Genomic DNA, 20,860 nt, shown 5'->3' with positions numbered 1-20,860 from the left:
CTGTGTTTTTTTTTTCATTGTTTTCCCGTTGTATTTATTAAATACTTTTTGTGTAGATTATACTATGCAGAGAGGTTTCTGCCAAGTGAGCAGGTTTCAATTCTAATACCAGCTATGGTCAGTTGATCATTGATTGGTTTAGCGCACTGTTTTGAGAATTCTTATGCTATAACCGTCTCTGTAAAGGAGTGCCTTGATTGATTAGTGCTGTGTGACCATGAGCATCAGATGAAGAGTGGTGGTGTAATAGCTTTGTCAGCTGAATGGGGATGTATGGATATATTCAGACCTTTGATTCCTTCCTTCATACGTGAAGATTATCTATAGTTGTTTTTCTGAGTTCACTTGAAATGGTTTATGATTTTCTATATTGTTAGAGAATTTTCTTCTCTGCCAAAGCAGAATTAATGATTCCTTTGTTGCTGCTATGATAGCCCTTTATTACCTTAGTTTTAACGCTATTTCTTCATCATTAATCATTTACTTGTCTTCCACTATAGATTGTGAACTTAAAGGAAAGGACAGTATTTTATTTATCTGTACATTGACCCTTGAACAACACAGGTTTGAACTGCGTAGTTCTGCTTACATGCAGATTTTTTTCCGTAAATACAGTGCAGTATGACAAATGTACTTTGTCTTCCTTACAATTTTCTTAACATTTTCTCTTCTCTAACTTACTTTATTGTAAGAATACAGTATATAATACATATAGCATACAAAAATGTGTTAATCGATTGTTTATGTTGTTGGTAAGACTTCTGATCAACAAGGCTATTCGCAGTTAAGTTTTGGGGTAGTCAAAAGTTACGTATGGATTTTTGACTGCATGGTGGGTTGGTGACCCTAACCCTGCATTGTTCAAGGGTCAACTGTGTGTCCTTAACACCTAACACTATGCTTGGTACGTGTCTCATGTATTCAAAAAATAAGATAGTTTATTATTTTCTTAATGACCTAAACGATGTTTTATATGACATTGAGACCTTTCTTATATTTGAAGATGAGGTGATTATATCTAACTCCTAGGATGCTGGTAGTGTGAATCAAAAGGAAGATGTAGATGCTTTGGGTAAGAGTAGACAAGTCAGTGTGGTTTTGGAATGCAGAGAGACTTGTGGTTTGAGTTTCCATGTGCGAGTGAATGGTGATACCATTAGAAAAACAAAGATGAAAGGGTAGATTTGGGTGGCATGAGTTTGTTTTTGGAGAGGTTGGATTTTGATTAAAAAAATGTTTTTATATTAGTTTTAGAGGTAAGAATTTGGTAGTTGGTTAGTTGGTTAGCTTTCTCTAGTACATGCTCCTTAGCACTCTACTTTATTATAATTACTTGTTCAATGTCCATCTTTCCCTTTAGGCTCTGAGCTCCAGTAGGGCAGGGAACCTGTCTTGTTAACAGCTGTATCCTCAGCTATAAACACAATTATTGGATGTAGCAGGCACTCGGTAAATAATTGATCAGTGATTTAATGTCTGCACTGTTAGTTGACTTAAATTGTATCCTATCTTTTCTTCAGTTTATGTTGCTATGGGTAATTGCTTTTCATAGAATCATTGGAATTTTAAACTTAAGATTTTAGAAATCTTTGGCACATTCCCCAATTGGACCCTGGAAAGGTGGAGTCACCTACCCACAGTCATTGGACCACACTCCAGATTTAGCTACAGATGGTATTTACTGATGGCGAGAATCATTGTTACTTATCCAAAGAAGTATGCTACAGTACATGTCTTTCAGGCTAGTAAAGGGGGAAGATAGAATGATGGCTTGAGTGGACTGTGGAGATTTCCATAGCATGGGTTTCTCTTCCTCTTGTTTAGTCATTTCTAGTACCTTGACCAATGGCCACGGAAAAGATCAGAAAGGAGATGAAATTTTATTTGCGCTTGCTGGCAACGTTAGATTTTTTAGTTTCTAATGATTAGCATGAGTTTCTGGGTAAGCTATTGATTTTCTTTCCTCCTTCCTTGTCCATGTTAGCATGGTGAATAATACTGGTTCTGCGTTCACCATTATTTGATGTGCTGTTGAACTCTTATGTGCTATTGGACTTTGTTTAAACAATACCTTCTGTAAAACAAAGTTTAGAAAAGATGGATCTGCCTGAGATCACAATCAGAAGATATAATTTTAAAATTCAACAAGTGTCTTTGTAAGGTATGGACATTGATCATCAGATTAAAATAAAATAAACCTCCAGTATTTTATAGCTTCCCAAACACAGTACACTTTTGTTTAGATCATATAACAAATACTCCCTTAATTTAAATTAGATTAAAAAATTTATAATTTGTTTTTTTGTTTGTTTGTTTGTTTCAGTATCATGATAAAGAGGAAGTTGTCTTATGGATGAATACTGTTGGGCCCTACCATAATCGCCAAGAGACATATAAGTACTTTTCACTTCCATTTTGTGTGGGGTCAAAAAAAAGTATCAGTCATTACCATGAAACTCTGGGAGAAGCACTTCAAGGAGTTGAATTGGAATTTAGTGGTCTGGATATTAAATTCAAAGGTAAGTAAACCTTAATAGTCTTTATAGTACAAGTCAGATTATAAACTAGGGTTTCTCAGTTTTGACACTATTGACATTGGGGCCAGATATTCTTTTTTGTGGGGGGCTGTCCTGTACTTTGTAGGATGTTTAGCAAAGTTCTTGGCTTCTACCCAGTAAGTGCCAGTAGCACCTTCCAGTTGTGACAGTCCAGCCTGTCATCAGACATTGCTGATTGACCTTAGAGAACCACTGCTTTAAACTCTAAAAAATGTTTTAATCTGTAAGTTAAGTTGCATTGAGAAAAGTATGTTAGTAAGTAACAAAGGTTTATTTTGAATATTTGTAAAATAATAAAGTAAATATTTGTTAAAATTTTATTTCCCTAACCTATTTCTTCCTGAAAAGTGATTTCTAGTAAACCTTCTAGTTATTGGACATAGGTGGTTAGGGAAGGCTGTCAGGAGATTTCATAATTTCTGGAGGTGCAGGAATGTCATGGGTATATGGATATTTAAAATTCTGTGTAAAGCCTCAAATTCAGACCTGTACCATTGGCTCAGAATGTATTTATCAGTGGGTGTTAATTTACTCTTTCAATTCTTGTAAGATAGTGTGGTTTTAAATTTTAGGTCAAAGACTTGTTAAAATTGGAAAAAAATCCTTATCTATTTATTATGCAGGTATCTATTTTATCAGGCCCTTTGAGTTTAAAGTGTTTAAACTTCTAATTTTTCTCTGTGAAATTAGCCAGAGAGTATATTTTCTCCTGCATAGACATTTTTAACCCAGTGAACAGAAGCTTGAGTAATTGAGTTTTTACAGGATCTTTGATTAGGTGTCCTGATTTTTGAATAGAGCTTGGATCTTGTAATCAGGAACTCTGAATTTTAATCCTGTTTTTTACTGCATTGATTTTACTGAAGCTCTTTACTCTAATTGTGACTTCATTGTCTACAAGTGTAAAATGAACCGTAATTGCTGCTATTTTTGCACTTTTGAGAAACGGATGTGAATTGAGATTTTTAAAGATAATGTTTAATTTTGACTAGTTAAATTTCATTCTTGTTTTCAGAATATTTTTTGTTATTGTTGAAAATAGGTGTACATATTTGTATTCTTCTCCCCACCCTTTCCCCACACTGTGTTCTTTGGGGCTTAATTATAAAATTAAGTTGTAAATTTAAACCACAGTGACCTGCCTGTAACTTTATAAATTATTGTAAACATGCCCTAAGGCTTGAGTTTTAATTTAATCAGGCAACTTAACTACTTAATTGCAAGTAAGGAGAAAACTTGGACTGGCATGTGGGATCTTTGAGAACATCAATCCTACATTTATTCACATAACTTTCTCCTTTTACATATTTGGTGCACATTTCTAGTGTACCAAGGAGGAACCAGAGAGAGAGAATAGGCAAAAACTCTGAGTCCTGCTTTGTTGCCGTGGACATATTTGATCACTTTTTGAAGTCCTCACCCTGTTTACTAAAGAAGAGTAATCTTTCAGCTATTTTCACTTGTCCTCTTTTATTCGTTCCTTGAGGCTGAAATGGGTAGATTGTTTAGATAGAGGGGAACGTTTTCGTGGGCTGTAAAAGTGGGCTTTATTTTCCTTTCGGACTAAGCACCTTTTGATGAAAAGCACAAGGATTGGCCAGGTGTTATTCCCGGAGAGTTGGCGGTTCCTTGGAGTCTTCTCAGCTCTGCACCTCCAACGCAGGCGGATGTGCTGCTAAGGGAGCTGCTAAATTAAGTGGTCCCAATGAAAAAGTAAATGCTGATTAGATTTCTCTTTTGCTTGCCCTGTTCAAAGACATAGTTGATCATGCTTTGAGAAATGTTTTACTAGGTTTCCTGGTTGTTATTTATAGTGTCATAGAATTTTAAAGGTTGGATGCGCCTTAGAGATTGTCATCTGATTTCCCCTTAGTGAAGCCCAGAGATGAAATGATTTGCCCAAGGCGTATCATGGCATACTAATAATGCCACGGAAACTCGAGCCTTCTGTCCCTATGTGAATTATAGAAACATTTATATTGTTAATCTTTTTATCTCTCAAGTATTCGATTTTTAAAGGTTCTTGTAAAGGCGTATTCAAATAAGAACATAAAGTTTTGGAAATATTTCAAAACTAGAAAATACTGTATATATATATATATATACACACACACACACACATGCACACACAGATAAATATACATGCCTTTTTAAAAATTTAGTAGATTCTGCCAGGTTAAATGAATTGGTATTATCTCATAAAGGTCACTAAATTGACCTTTAGGGAACGAGTGACAGTCTTAAGTCTAATGTAGGATGCCTCTCACTTGAGATTTTATGTACAGCTTTTTTTTTTTCCTCCTAATAATGTAATATACTACCATTAGACAAAATACTAAACCAAGAACATTTAAATAAGATTAAAAATAGAAGGGCAGAATTAAGTTGGGTATCTTTGAACCAGGCCTGAATGCATTACCCTATGATTTTAGAGGGTACCTCTTGGAACCCTGCCATTGCAGAATAGAGAAAACATGTGCTTTAGAGTCAGAGAGACTTGATGCATCCCAGTGCCACCTCTGCCTACCTGTTTAGTCATGGACAAGTTATTCTTACACTTTGAATCTCATTTTCCTCATCTGTGAAATGAAGGAAATGATATCTACTTGACAGAATTGTTTGATTTAAATGAGGTAGTTTGTGTACAGCATTTATCAAAGTTCCTGATACATAGTTTACATTTTAAAAATGGCCATTGATAGGAATACTAATCACACATAGTGTGGGTCTGTAGTTCCAACTTAATTTTGTATTAACAATTATGAAATGTTAAATTAGTTTATTGATTATAGGGTTTGATTTATCCTCAAACTATTGTACTAGCTTGCTAAGTAGTTTAGTTAGTTCTGCTAGGGCAGGGACAGTGGCATTCTTGTTCACTCTTGCATCCTTAGCTATTAAGACATTGTAAGCTCTTTTTTTTTTTTTTAAGTTTATTTATTTTGAGAGAGAGAGAGAGAGAGAGAGCACTTGTGAGTGGGAGAGGGGCAGATAGGAGAGAGAGAATCCCAAGCAGGCTCTGTGCTATTAGTGCAGAGCCTGACGTCGGGTTTGATCTCACGAATTATGAGACCATGACTTGAGCCAAAATCAAGAGTCAGATGCTTAACTGAGCCACCCAGGCGTTCCCTATCTGTTCTTTTAAAATAAATTGTTTTAAATGTTTATTTTTGAGAGAGAGAGAGACAGAGAGAGACAGAGTGAGAGTGGGGGAGGTGTAGAGAGAAAGGGAGACATAGAATCGGAAGCAAGCTCTAGTCTCTGAGCTGTCAGCACAGAGCCGGACGTGGGGCTCAAACCCACAAGCTGTGAGATCATGACCTGAGCCAAAGTCGGATGCTTAACGGACTGAGCCACCCAGGCACCCCTGTGCCTATCTGTTCTTTATGATAATTGGTTCTACTATGATCTTTAGATGATCTGGAATAGTAATTCCTAACCAGGGGAGGTCACTGTCCACTCCCCTTCTCCCTCATTTGAGAATTCTTACAGCATAATGAAGGATATTGTTGAAAAATTGATGGCTTCTAGAGGATTCTTTCCTCCCATTTGTTTTATTGATCTTCTTTTGAATTTTCTTTTTCTTGAATATCCCAACTTAACAGAGGGATGAAATTATAAAAGAAATATAAGTATTTCTTTTGCTTCTCTAGAGTGAAATGATAAGAGAACTACAGATAAAGGGAAATGCCAAAGGCTACTCTGAGTCTTATGTATTTCTAATTCAGTGATTCTCAGTCTTGACAGTTTTCATCCTCAATGTTATGAGGTGTATATCCTTGTTTTTCAGATGAGGAGGTTGGGGCCCAGAGGTTGGGTAACTTGTCCAAGGGTTCACAGATGCAAAGTGGCAGGGTAAGGATTTGAACCTAGGGAACGCAGGGCTAGAGTTTGAGCTTTTAACCACAGTGCAGTATGTCCTTCCGGATACCTCTCTGGGTGGTAAGGGCCTGATTGCCAAAGACTGGGGAAAAGTCTGGAAAAGTGGCAGGTCCTTTCATTCTGCCTAAAGATTTTTACTTAAGTTAATCCTCCCACCCTGTTTTCAGTCCCTGAATTCTACTCTCCCTAATTGTGCACCCTTTTTGTTGGAGTTCTCTAGGGGAAGGTGCCTCTGGTCTACTGGAGGGGGGATTGAGGTTATTCATCTAGCTTTGTGGTGAGTGGAAAAGGGAACTTGGGCATCTAAGCCTTCCATAAACATATTTTTATACAGTTCCTCTATGTGTTCAGCCCTAGATCCTGTCCCCTAATTTTTGACGTGTGTGGTGCCTTTCAAGTCCTGAGAATCTCAAGTGTCTCTTGTGTTCTGTGACACCAACCCCCTTTCTTCTGTTATGGTTTCTTCTGCTTTGTTAGTCATTTACCATCTTCTGTTAATTTTCAGTGTTCCAAAAATGCTTTGAAATCTTACTGTCCTCTTTTTGTCCTTGTGTACCTACATCCTTTTTATTCCTTTATTGACATTTTAATGGAGTTTCAGGAGGGAAAGGACACATACTTGTGGTTAATCTGCCTTGTTTAATTGGAAGTCTGGGAACTTAATGCCGTATTTTGTCCTGTTGGTTTCAACCAGAGTGTTTTAGCCAGACCAAATAATTTGAATCTTGTACTGAATCTTTTATTTAGGTATTTTGAATTCTTGGTGTTAGCAATTCCTTAAACCTTGTGCTGACTGCAAATTTGAATAGCCTGGGCTTTTTATAAGTTCCTTTTCAAACCATTGATAACATTGTTCTACTCCAGATTGATATCTTTTTTTTTTTTTTTTTCAAAAGAATGTATGTATATTTTTTTTCTGATTTTGACAATGATATAGGATCGGTGTACAAAATTGAGAAACTACAGAGAAATATAAAGAAGCAAATAAAAAAAAAATCACCTGGATATAATTATCATTAACATTTTCTTCCATCTTTCTTTCCCTGCATTCACCCACATTATTTAGAATTTTAAAAAATTGGGTTCCTTTTATATATATGATTTCAAAAAATTGTGCAACATATAGTGTTTATTATGTGTCAGATACATAATATTTTTAACTTACTGTTAATAAGTTATGTATAGTTTTTACTCTTCTTTTTTTTCTTTTTTTTAATATTTATTTTGAGAGAGAGAAAAAAAAAGTGAGTGGGGGAGGGGCACAGAGAGAGCATCTCAAGCAGGTTCCACACAGTCAGTGCAGAGCCTGACCTGGGGCTCAGTCTCATGAACTATGAGATCATGACCTGAGCCGAGATCAAGAGTCAGATGCTTAACTAACTGAGCCACCCGGGTGCCCCTGTTAATTACTTTTTTAAAAATGTGTTTATGTTGTATTCTATAACTTGGATATTGTAATTTTCCCCATTTCCCGATGATAAGGTATTCTGATTGTTTTCTTTCTTTTTTTCCTTTACTTCTCTTCCTCCCTTCCTTTCTGTTTTCTTTCTTGCTTGCTTTTTTTTTTTTTTTTAAATGTTTTATTTTTGAGAGAGCACAAGTGGGGAAGGGGCAGAGAGAGAGGGAGACAGAAGATCCAAAGTAGGCTCTGTGCTGACAGCAATGAGCCTGATATAGGGCTCAAATTCACGAACTGCTAGATCATGACCTGAGTGAAAGACACTCTAACAACTGAGCCATCCAGGTGCCCCCCCCCTCCTTGCTTTTTTTGATTTTTTTTTCTATTAGAAATAATAATGCATTTGGCTACCCTAGCACTTAAGTATTTTAATGCATCTCTGAATCTTTTATTAAGGTAAATTCTTAGAATTACTGAATCAAAGGATATAAACATTTTTAAGGCCTTTTTCTCTCTCTCTCTCTCTCTGTTTCTTTTTGTTTTAGAGAGAGAGAGAGATCATATGAGAAGGGGAGAGGGGCAGAGAGGGGGATGAGAGAGAATCTGAAGCAGGCTCCATGCTCAGTGCGGAGCCTAACATAAGGGTCTCAATCCCATGACCCAGGATTATGACCTGAGCTGAAATCAAGAGTCGGATGCTCAACTGATTGAGCCACCCAGGAGCCCCAAAGGCAAATCTTGATATATGTTGCCAATTAGTCATCTAGGAAAAAATTGTACAGTTTACATTCCAGATAGTTTGGTCAGTTAATCAATACTTTTAATATATATATGCTTTAATATATAATATAATGCTTTCGATATATATATTGATTAACTGTGACTATACCAGTTTTTCCAGATCTTTTTTTTTCTTCATTCAGCAGATTTTGAGTGTTTAGTGCTTTCCAGCACTACAGTAGGCTCTGGGTGTACAAAGTTGAACCAGAAACTTTGGCTTCAGGGGTCCATGGGTTTTTTGAAATTGTACATTTAGTTTTGTGTGAATGTGCATTTTGGGGGGACAAGGGAGACACCACTTTCATTGGATTCTCAAATGGATATGTGGCCCAAGGAAACACTGTGAATATATTGACACTTTTAATTCTTAAAACAACTCTGGAAAAGAGATAGCATAGATGTTATCTCTGTCTTACCCGTGAGGGATCTAAGGTTTGCAAAGGTTGAATGACTGGCTTTTATTCACATAGCTAGTCAGTAGTAGAACCCAGACTAAAACTCAAGTTTCTGTCTGTAAATTTGTCTATGGTGACTTCATGAAAAACTGCCAAGTGCTGCTGAATTTGAGTTAGAGCATTTGTGATTTCCAGTTAAGTAATGCTATCAAAAGAGAAAGCTAATAAAGCTAGGCATGATAGGTTCCTAGAGAACTCAAATAGTTTCCATATTCTTTTGGCAATGTTTTCATTGTCCATTCAGTTATTAGTTTGGGGTGTTGTTGTGAATTGATGACAGATATACTGGTATGTAGTTTCCAGAATCTACCCATGCTGTCTGCTTGAAAAGTCAGTATTAACATTACCACTTTATAACTTTGCTTTTGTTCCCCCCATCCCCGCCATATAATGTGTGTTTACATTGGTGAAATCTTAATTGGCTCCTCTTCAGAATTCATAGGTGTGTATTTCATCTGAAAAAGGTATGTCCTTTTATAATTTTACAGTAGTGACTTACGGTGATAGATTTTTCAGAATTGTTTTCCAATTAAATGCTGAACAATGATTTGGCATATTTAGACACTTTACATTAGTTATTTTCAAAGCGGCTCCCTCCTGAGAGAAGTGCTGTTTTAGCTGAGCAACCAGACTTTTCAATTATTTGTGATGTTTGTATTTGCCCACATGTCTGCAGGAGGAATTTCATTAAAATATGACCTCACATGGTCCTTTTTATAGCCCACGATAAAGATAGGTTTTCCCTTTGACCCGTTTCTTTACTAGATTTTACATCAGTGAAAGATACTCTTCAAGACCTCTTTGTGAATCATTCTGAGATACTCCACTCAAAAATTTCATTTGTTTATATTGGCATTTTTCTCCTTACACGCACACACGCACACTAATCATACACAAATGAGTGTATATGTGCGTACTGTCATATACTTCATGTTTTCCTTTGCTGAATAAATGTAAAAGCATGCTCTTAAAATTTGCTAAAATGTTCTGTTTGTTTGTTTAGTGCCTGTTCTGTGTAGAGTACTGAAACAGGCATAGGTGGGGATAAAAAGGATATAATCAGTATACACATAGCTCTCAAGGCCTGACGGTCTTTTTGAGGAGGTAAGATACTGGTATGAGGTTGTAAGTGGTATAGGCTTAGGTGTCATAGGGAGGTATGGGGAGAAGGCCATGGAACCTCACAGAAAGGGGTGGGCTCTGGTATTTGAGAGGTGTGAGGGGTGGGGAATTCAGGATTATTCTACGGAGGAGAGGGTAGGAGATGGGAAAAATTTTAGGATAGACATTTGTAGTAGACTTTCCAACATAGGCCAGAAAGTCCAGAGGCCAAGAGAGCACAAGATGTGTGCAAACTGCAGGTAGTTGGGTTTGGCTAGAGTATAGGGTGAGAAGATGATAGATAGTTGGGCAAGAGAGAATTGAACTGAAGTTCAGACTGTGAGGAATCCTAAAAGCTTTATGCAGGTAAATGCCATTTTGTATATCTCAGAACTTCGTGCATAAGACCTCTACACTGTTAATGGAGATTATCTGTGAATGTCTGATTTTAACAGCAAGGAATTTGGTGGCTTTGCAGTATTTGCTGTGAGGTCTCTCACAGCTGTTTGCTGCTGCCCAAGCCTGGACCTTCCTGTGGTTCTTTCTCCCCTCATTGCGGTAGTCTCCTGCTGCCCTTTGTGCATTATCACACTCTGGAAATCTGGAGACCTCTTGCTACCAGTTCTTCTAGTTCCTGCTGTAGGAACCCTTTCTAGCAATCTCGTGTCCTAACCCTCCTGCCCTTCTCTGCTCTGTCTCAGTTTTTGCCATTATGAAAATCCTAAATTCCTTGCTGCCTGAAAGGGCCTTGGGTGGAAAGGAAGTCTGTGTGGGAGCCATTGTTGGAGGCGACAGCAATTTTCTTCTTCTACTTTGGGAGTGAGAGTATTTCCCTATCTGTCTTTCATGGACTTCAGTGTTTCCTGCCGTCTTGGTGTTATGATTTTGGGGTACCCACTCTGGACTGAGCTCTAATAAGGGAAAGCTGTTCTTGTTGAGGATTGGGAAGACATGTTGCTAGTGTCATAACTCAGATTGCTGTTTCTCGTGGAAATAATATAGCTGGCTATTAATCATGGTTCAGCTGCAATTTATGTTTAGGAAGTTTTAATCAAGATTTAAGAAATTTAACATTGTTTCTTAGGGGGAATTGCATTTCAAGTTCAAAATAACCAATAATATAATACAGGAGACCTTAAACAACTGTGCTTTCTTGTTGTTGTTGTTGTTGTTGTTGTTGTTAGGATTTATCATTCTAATTGCCTAAGTAATCTACAAAAACAATTTAGTCATTTAAGTGGACATCTAGAGTGTTTGCAGGTTTTTTGGGTTTGGTCTTATTTTGTTTAGAAACTAATGACCATAAGCACATTTTTTCCAGTTTATTGAGAAATAGCGGCATATATCACTGTAGAAGTTTAAGGCATACAAGCATGATTGTTTGATTCACACATATTGTGAAATGATTACCACAAATAAGTTGGGCTAACATCCATATTCTCACATAGATAAAAAGAAAAGAAGAAAGAAAAAAATTTTCTTCTTGTGATGAGAACTTTTAGGATTTACTCTCTTAAAGACCTTCCTATGTCATACAGCAGTGTTAGCTATAGTCATCACGTTGTACGTTGTATCCCTAGCACTTATTTTTAAGCCCATTTTGAAAGCACATTTTTGAAAGGTTTATAGGTTAGAGACCATCTGAACAGTATTGTGGTAGCAGTATTTTTTAAAGCATTCAAGTGGAAATGACTCATCTCTATGGGACCTTTGGGTAATTAATAAACAGTGACACCTGCTAGATGGAGGTTGTATTTTAATCTTTCTAATTATGAAAAGTCTCTAGAATTCCTCGTAGAATCTATGGCCTCCAGTGACTTGCATTTCCAAGAATGTTAAAATGAATATTTATCTCAGAGATCTTACAGCTAGAAGTTGTTCTATTTAGGATCATATTTTTGAGTTTTTATGTACATTAAATGAGAACTTTCCTGTGTATTGTAAGCTTTTTTATTTTTGTTTTTAAAAGCAAATTATTCATTTTAAAATTATTTTGTAAATGTTCTTGTATAATTTTCTTTATACAAGGGAAAATTTCTTCATGTAATTAGATAGTCTTTGAAAATAAAGATGGTTAAATTCTTTTATTTTGAAAAATCTTAAAACATTCATTAAAAAGGAAAGAATTATCAACTGAATGAATCCTCCTATAATTATCATCCAAATTCAACTGTTATGAATACAAATTTTAACTTAAGGAAATGTTGGCTTTTTCTTGTGTAATTTTTCCTCTATTTTGCAAACCAGTGTGCTAATTCACAATTTTTATTTTATGCAGATGATGTGATGCCAGCCACTTATTGTGAAATTGACTTAGATAAAGAAAAGAGAGATGCATTTGTGTATGCTATTAAAAATCACTACTGGTACCAGATGTACATAGATGACTTACCAATATGGGGTAGGTATTATATGTTCCATTTAAAGTTTGGGCATACTTGCATAATAAGCATGACTTATGTAATGACTCTTAAGGTGATTGATTGTACACTGAATCAGTAAATGAGTTTTCACTATTTTCCACGGAATTATTTTAACATCAATTTTATGATCCCTTGTTGATCATACAGTTTATGACTCTTTATGATCCCTGTTGCTTGAAAGGGTTTTAACGTTGCCAAACCTTATATGATACTCCCTCAAAATACAACTTTTATATAGTATAACTTTTCAGATTTAAGGAATTAAAAGGCATTTTGAACAATCTGAAATATCTTCCCTTCCCCCATTTTTGTATATCTTATTTTAACTTATTCTGTCATATATAATCAAAGGAACTAAATAGGATTTTGAAGTTTTATTTGGGCTTTCTCTCATGTGGAACTGTGGTAGTATGGTTTTAGATAAGACAGTCTCCTGAGCGACTTGTTTTGCAGATTCCTAACACTGTATGTTTAAAATTTTTTTCATGTTTTTTTTTTTAAGATTTTTATTTTTAAGTAATCTCTACACCCTGTTCGAACTTACAGCCCTGAGATCGTGAGTCATGTCTCTACTGCCTGAACCAACCAGGCACCCCTAAAAACATTTTAGTGTTTTAGCTCTTATTTTTCTGTATTGATGGATAGTTAATATAAACCTATACAAAATCCAAACTCTGCTTGTGCTGGACTTGATTAGATTATTTTAGTTGGTTTTTTTTCTTTGAAGGATATATTGACATGCAGCTTTGCAGGAGAACATCAGTATTAGGTAAAGGAATTCACATCCATGTACTGTTGAAATGAGTTAGTATTGCAAGTCAGTATAAAGTAAGCGAATATTCTAAAGAGGGTGGGAAGTGACTATTCGAAAGAGTAGTTGAGTACTTACTGCAATTGGCAGTGCATTTGGGGACCACAGCTGCTCTGTGTCCCTTTGTGTCTCATATGAGTGACAGCATGCAAGGCACAGAGCTCTGCCAGATATGTATGCTACTGACGAGGTGGGGAGAGTCCCATAGCTGGTTGAGCTACGTGAAGGTGGTGAACTTGTTAAGAATATGATGAAATTAAATCATTATGCTATGATAACCAGCATGTTTGATCATATTATTCTCTTGGTGGGTTTTTTTCCCCCTTTGGACACCTGTTCTTATATATAATAAACATTCTGATTCTTTAATTTGTTGGCAGACCACTATATTCTTGAGCAGCAAACTGAAATACTGAACATATCAGACCAGAGTCTAACGTGGTTCTAAGATGAAATTTGTAAGAAAGTCAATCTCAAGATGTAATTGTATGCATCATTGCTACTCTGTTGCATGTTAATTAGGTATAAATAGTAAGCATTTCATATTAATGACTATAATTAGTGTTAACATTAACACAGACATTTCTGTGATCAGCTCTGAGGGTAGCAGGAAGATGTGCTGAATAGTCGCTCAAGATTTGTGAGCCTGTAGTTCAGAAGAACCCATTAGTCAGGGTTTCCTCTGTTTTTGGTGGGAGAGCAAGTTCCTCTCCTGTTCTTTTTCCATTGCTTTTGGGTTTCTTTTATGACCATAGTTTTTTTTGGTCATTTCTGTGGATTTCCTTAGCAACATGGCAATTGTGCTTTCCTGTTAAAATAAATCTTTTTTAGCCCTGGGATTCCAGGGTCTGTCGTGTTTAGGAAAGATACGTTTGGGTGTCCTAGGATGTCTGAACTACAAAAATTCTTGTCAGAAAAAAATCCTTACTTAGCTTTTTCTTGGGGTAAATATTTCACAATCTTTTTTTAAAGCCCCTTAGAGAGAGGTGCCTGAGTGGTTCAACCCAGGTCGGTTGAGTGCCTGACTCTTGATTTCGGCTCAGGTCATGATCCCAGGGTTGTGGGATTGAGTCCCATGTTGGGCTCTGCACTGAGCGTGGAGCCTGCTTGAGATTCATTCTCTGTCTCTCTCTCTCTCTCTCTCTGTCTCTCTCTCTTCCTCTCTCTCCCCCTCTCTCCCCCTCTCCCCCTGTCCCCGACTCACATTCTCTCTCTCTCAAAAACAAAACAAAACAACCCTCAGAGAATAGCTTATTTGGTGTAATTGTCTCTACCCCAGAGTTTTCAGAGTACGTAGGTAAATAAACCTTGATGAAATTATTAGAAGGATTTCATTATCCCTCTGCAACCCCAAATACAATGAAACTATATTCCTTGAATTTGTATCAATTTGAGAGAACAACTTTGATTAATAAGCAAATACTCCTTAATAAGAAAGGATCTTTTTTTCCCCTACTACTTTAATGAGATGCATTAACCATAGAGGAAAGGAGTCACTTTTAGAGTATAAGGTTCTTGGGAAGTATATAGGTTTTGGTAGGGAACGTTAGATAAATAGCTGACAGTATGAGGGCACACGAGAGAGATCCCTAGCTACCACCTATTGCCCTGACACTGTTCGGGTCTTCCTCCAGTATCTGAAATTGTGATCAGAATGATCATTTTATTTTATTTTTTTTTTATTTTTTTTTTTATTTTTTTTTTTCAACGTTTATTTATTTTTGGGACAGAGAGAGACAGAGCATGAACGGGGGAGGGGCAGAGAGAGAGGGAGACACAGAATCGGAAACAGGCTCCAGGCTCTGAGCCATCAGCCCAGAGCCCGACGCGGGGCTCGAACTCACGGACCGCGAGATCGTGACCTGGCTGAAGTCGGACGCTTAACCGACTGCGCCACCCAGGCGCCCCAGAATGATCATTTTAAACTGCCTCATTAACATTTATCTTCAACACTCTTCATTTTGATGTTTTCCCAGGGATGGGGCCAGTGCTTGAAACATAAAGAAGAGACATTTTAAGTTTTGGTACCCATAAACGCCTATGTGAAGCTTATTTAGGAATGTGTAGGTTATTAGAGAAAGTACTGGATTGGGCCTCTAGGGAACGGAAACTTAATTTTAGTTTGGCCACTACTAACTGGATGACTGTGCCAGATGATGACATAGTACTTCCCTGAAATTTTCAGGTGTTAGGAAGTATATACATATAAGGTGATAATTATTACAATGAAGGTGATACTCATGACAAAGCATGAACTTTGAGTATCAGTAGTGACAGGTTATGCTGAACTGTTCATGGTGTGGCTATGGTTTATGTTTGCCAAGTAGTTAACAAAGAGTAGAATTCCAGCCTATACTTTTGCCTTTTTCTAACCATGAGGAATAATGGTAATATTCCTCAAATATTGTTTGTTTATAAGAACTTTTTTTATGAGCTTTTAGCCTCTAATATATTTTAAATATTAAGTGATATTACCTTGTATAAAGTATTATTTCTTTTGTAGGTATTGTTGGTGAAGCAGATGAAAATGGAGAAGATTACTATCTTTGGACCTACAAAAAACTTGAAATAGGTTTTAATGGAAATCGAATTGTTGATGTTAATCTAACTAGTGAAGGAAAGGTGAAACTTGTTCCCAATACTAAAATCCAGATGTCATATTCAGTAAGTATTAAAATAATTATACATTAATGAGTGTTTGTGACCTGATAGCAACAGTAAAGTGTGTTTTACTACTTTAGTAAATGAAAGTAGGGTGCAACAGAATATTATTAAGACTGTTTCCTTAATGCATGTAAGTAAGCCTCCTACAAGCAGGGGGAAGATTTGCCTCAGGTCTGTATTAGATAGAGGTACACATATGCAGGACTTCTCATTGGCTATGGCAAAGTTTTACCATTATAACTGAGCAGTTATAGCTAACCCAGCCATGTATTCCATGGTTACATTTTTAGATTGTAGTATGCCTTGTTGTTTCTCTTTCCTTTTTACTGTTGCAGATAGAGATGATGCTGTATTGAAAATTGCTGGATGGGTATAGTTTACCATGTTTTGCTTTATCAGTTGGAATAAGATACTCCTGCAGAGTAAGAGCTTGTCAGAGCCCTTTGCAACTGTCAAGTTAATTCTGTTCCATTAGGATTAAAAATAGTGGAAAGAAGAAAAATCTGATGTAGGTAGCCTCTCTCTTTGCCAGTTTTTTTCCCTGATAACTGGAATGAGTCCATTGGTAGTAGCCAGTTTTTAAGTTTTTTAAGCTTATGCATATGTACTTAGTACAAATGATATTTCTGGGAACTGAACTTATAAAGAAGTTTGATAATTGTAATAAAACTAATGCAGTCTAATGTCAAAGATGGGTGGATTCTTATTTTAATTGGTCTAATTAGTTCAGTTCTTCTTTTTAACATTTATCTTAGAGAGAGAGTGCGCGAGCAAGTGGGAGAGGGGGAGAGAGAGAGGGAGACACAGAATCTGAAGCAGGCTCCAGGCTCCGAGCTGTCAGCACAGAGCCTGACGCGGGGCTTGAACTCGCGAACTGTGAGATCATGACCCGAGCTGAAGTCGGATGCTCAACTGACTAAGCCACCCAGGGACCCCTTGATTCAGTTCTTATCAATTTATCAGGTCAGAGTATATAAGTAGCAAATACTTATATTAATGTCCTTGGAAACTGAAATGATCCCTCTAGGTAAAGTTGGAAGTTTTAATACACAGAGAGGAAAGTTGGTTTTTTATCGTACGTGTTTCAGCTTCTCAAATTGGCAGTAACTTTCCACCATTTCTCTAGTTTCCTATTCCAATTATGTAAATCTTCCCTAATTGTGCTCAGAATTTTGTTAGCTTGTTAATTTGTTTACTGGCCTTTATTTTCGTGTGAAAAAATTTTTTTCAGGTCAAGTGGAAAAAGTCAGATGTAAAATTTGAGGATCGATTTGACAAATATCTTGATCCATCCTTTTTTCAACACAGGGTAGGTAAATTGTATCTTTTAAGACATTCATTATGTGTTTCAGTCAGTTTAACAAACATTAGTGAGCATCTGCCATATGCAAGGCACTGTGCTAAGGCCATGGAGTTCAAACATTGGGCTAGTGGTGATTTCACAGGTGAGCTTAGAGTCCTAGGGTGATAGAGAGTTGAAGGGAAGCAGTCAAAAGCCCTCTTCATCATGCCTGTGCTTTAAACTGATTTTGAGTAACCCCAGGGAAGGATACAACATACCAAAAGCCAGGATATCACTTTTGTTATTAATGAGGCTAATATTGGAAAATGTGACTTCTGTCTTTGGACAGGTGGGCTTCTTAATATTGAAATTCAGAATTAGACCGACTTCTCGCACTTAGTGCTGGACTATTGCAAGTTTCTGTATATGGGCACCTGCCCTTAGGAAACTTAAATGTGGACAAACAGAGCAGAATGTGTGTATCCTTTAGGAAAGGAAGGAAGGGATGAGAGTGGAGTAAGACCAAAGACCATTTGCTGATGGAAATCTTTCCACACAAAAAGAAACATCAAGAATGGGAAGAAATGCCCCTCATCCCCCACCAGTACATACAAGATGGAGCTCAGATTGTAAGTCTAGTCCAGTGGCATTGTTGGCTGGTTTTGTACAGGTGGTAGCTTTGGTTTTTTACAGGAAAAAAGTTTTTATCTTAGTGGTTCCCTCCTTCAAGGATGGAGATGAAAGGACAACATGATATAAGGAGATGTATCCATTCTTCTGACTTTTTTCCTGAGTTGCAGCTTATGCCTTTTGACCTGATCTTTTAGAGTGGAATTCTGAAGTTTCTTAGTAATCTGTGTTTGAGATGGCTCCGAAGCTTTTGTGGTTTGAAATTTGTATCATTGCTGCCACACTTCACCAGAACCTGTCACTACTTCTAATCTTCCTCTGGGTCCTAGGAGAAAAAATTAAGCTATTTGGGATTTAGTCATTGCTGAATGATTTAGCATGCTACTCCTGGACCTAAAATTTCCGCCCCAATCTCCACTTCCCTACTCCTGGTGTGTTCTTTTCAGATATAGTGTTTAGGTAGTTCTGAACATGTTTGAAGGTAGAGGCACAAATAACTTCAACGTTTAGATAATATCTGAAAATATGAGGGCTCTCAACTAACTTCCCTACTGGAACACCTGAGCCTGCCTTGTTTCTCGTGCCATCGGGTAGTGGTGACTTGGGGGAAAGGTTGCCATTTGGCATTTTCACTAGTAGAGCGGTGTAGCATATTTCTCCTTTCAGCAGTTATTAATTGAGCACCTGTTATGTGTCAAGCACAGTAGTGAGTAAGAGGAATACATTAGAGAATGAAAGTCAAAGATCTGCACCCTCTTGGAGTTTACCCTTCTTGTAGGGGGAGACATGTAATAAACATGGTAAGTTAAGGCTATAGTGTGTTCAAAGATACGTCCATCAAAAAAGAGCAGTGAGCAAGAATGCCACAGGCAAGGCTAGTTGTGGTTTGAATATGGTGCTCAGGGTAAGCCTCTGATGTGGACATTTGAGTACAGCCTTGAAGGAGTCATGAGATTGGATGCAATCACCAAGGAAGAGTATGTATAAATAGAAGAGGGCCAAGGACTGAGTCCTGGGGCAGTAAGAAAAGCTTAGGGGAAGAGTAGGAGAAGCCCCTCAGGGCTCTGAGGCGATACCAGTAGAGGAGGGAGGAAAAAAAAGCTTGTGTGGTGTTCTGGAAGCCACATGAAGAAAGTGTATCATGGAGGATAGAGAGATTGGTTCTGGATTGTTGCTGCTGGGTCAGGTAAGGTGAAAGTGACTGTTGAATTCATTTGGAGTCATCAGTGAACTTGACAAAGAGCGGTTTTGGTATAGGAGTGGGACAAAATCTGAACAGAGCTGGTATAAGAGAGCATGGAGGAGAGGTTTTGGAGACTGTAAGTTTGGCAGCTAAAGGGAGCAAAGAAATGGTGTAGTAGTAGGAAGGATAGAGTCCGGAGATTTTCTTTTGAGATAAAGAGAAACATGCGTGGAAGTGTTCAGCAGTGAGTGCAAAGCTAACAGCGCAGCAGAGAGGGAGGAGAATTACTGCGGTATGTTCCTTCAGTAGGCGGGAGGGGTAGGATCTACTGTGTAAGAGCAGGGATTGTTTCCAGGACAGTGACTACAAGCACAGGCTTAAGAGCTCGAGCTGGATACACATTCTGTCTCTGCCACCCACTATAACTGTGGTCACATTACTCAGTTCCTCAGCTCTGTCTCCTTAATAATGAAGCAAGGATCGTCACAGTGTGCAGAGTTGTGATAGTCCATTTGATAGTGCATATAAAGCACCTAGTTCAGTGTTTGACACATAGCAGGTGCTTAATAAGTGGTAGTACTGGGGTACAGTTAGTTCTTTCTCTCCAGTGTTATAAAATTTATGGCAAACCTGGGGTGCTGCTTTAGGGTTAGCAACACTAGGAGGTGCTGGAGTCAGCCGTTCATAGTGACCCCTTTGTGACATCTGGTTTCCTTATTAGTTTTTGTTTTTTTAAATTTATTAATGCTTATTTATTTTGAGAGAAAGTGAGAGCACAAGTTAGGGAGGGGCAGAGAGAAAGAGGGAGAGAGAATCCCAAGCAGGCTCCACGCTGTCAGCACAGAGCCCAACGCAGGGCCCAAACCCATGAAACCGTGAGATCATGATGTGAGCCAATCGGATCATGACCTGATCTGATCATGAGTCAGATGCTTAACCGACTGGGCCACCCAGGTGCCCCTAGTTTCTTTATTATTTTTAAGAAATATTTCTCTTGCTACAATAATTTCAAAATCGTAATAGTATTTTGTAGTTTTTGGAATCAGAATATTATAAAATGTCAGGCTGATAGTACATTTTAATAGGTATTGGTTTAAAATTTGTATCTTAGATAAGAAAATAGCAGGGAGCTTTGTTGAAAGTTTTGCATTTTAGTTGTATTTTTCTTACTACTAAATAGTAACTATATAAAACTTCTTTTCTTTTCAAAAATTTGGTAAATTGACTGAAAGAAGATATGAAACATCTGTATCATTTTTCTCTCTTGTCCTTTTCTGGGTCATTAATTTCTCAGGGTGGAACAAAATCAAATCTTTGGAGAAACCTATAATTGCAGACTCCTTTGAAAAATCTTGAATGATACTTTTATGTTAAATCTTATGTAATCCTTTATTGCACATGTTTCAAAACAATACATTCATTATTTCCTTTATAATTTTAGTAGGTATTCAATAAATAAATTATTAAATGGAGGAAAAAATGATTTTATGAAGAGGCAGAGGCAATTGACCGTTTCCTGTTCTTCAGGGAGAGCCACAGAGTTTGTCACTTGCCTGAAGTGTCAGGGTGGGGAACAGAGCCAAGGCTGCCCTTCACCCTAGTGCGCATACTCAGCATACTGGCCCAAGTTAAAATCTGTCCTAAGTACAAGACAGTACATCCTTCATGTTAAATATTCTGTGTATGTACCTG

General features: G+C 37.3%; 1 protein-coding gene across 1 annotated transcript in view; it reads left to right on the top strand.

Moving 5' to 3' along the window:
* TM9SF3 (transmembrane 9 superfamily member 3) overlaps positions 1-20,860 on the top strand; it is a 66,206-nt gene that overhangs the window by 8,485 nt on the left and 36,861 nt on the right. The window contains exons 2-5 of the mRNA XM_047073222.1: positions 2,324-2,519; positions 12,454-12,576; positions 15,913-16,073; positions 17,305-17,382. Coding sequence (XP_046929178.1) covers positions 2,324-2,519; positions 12,454-12,576; positions 15,913-16,073; positions 17,305-17,382 — 558 coding nt within the window. The remainder of the gene's footprint in view (positions 1-2,323; positions 2,520-12,453; positions 12,577-15,912; positions 16,074-17,304; positions 17,383-20,860) is intronic.

The sequence above is a fragment of the Lynx rufus genome, unplaced genomic scaffold (assembly GCF_022079265.1).
Source record: "Lynx rufus isolate CCGP_SWC_20201006 ecotype Redwood Valley unplaced genomic scaffold, mLynRuf1.p SCAF_11, whole genome shotgun sequence".
In the NCBI taxonomy this organism is placed as follows: Eukaryota; Metazoa; Chordata; class Mammalia; order Carnivora; family Felidae; genus Lynx; species Lynx rufus.
The sequence above is the reverse complement of the archived record's forward strand: the minus strand, read 5'-3'. Positions and strand labels throughout refer to the sequence as shown.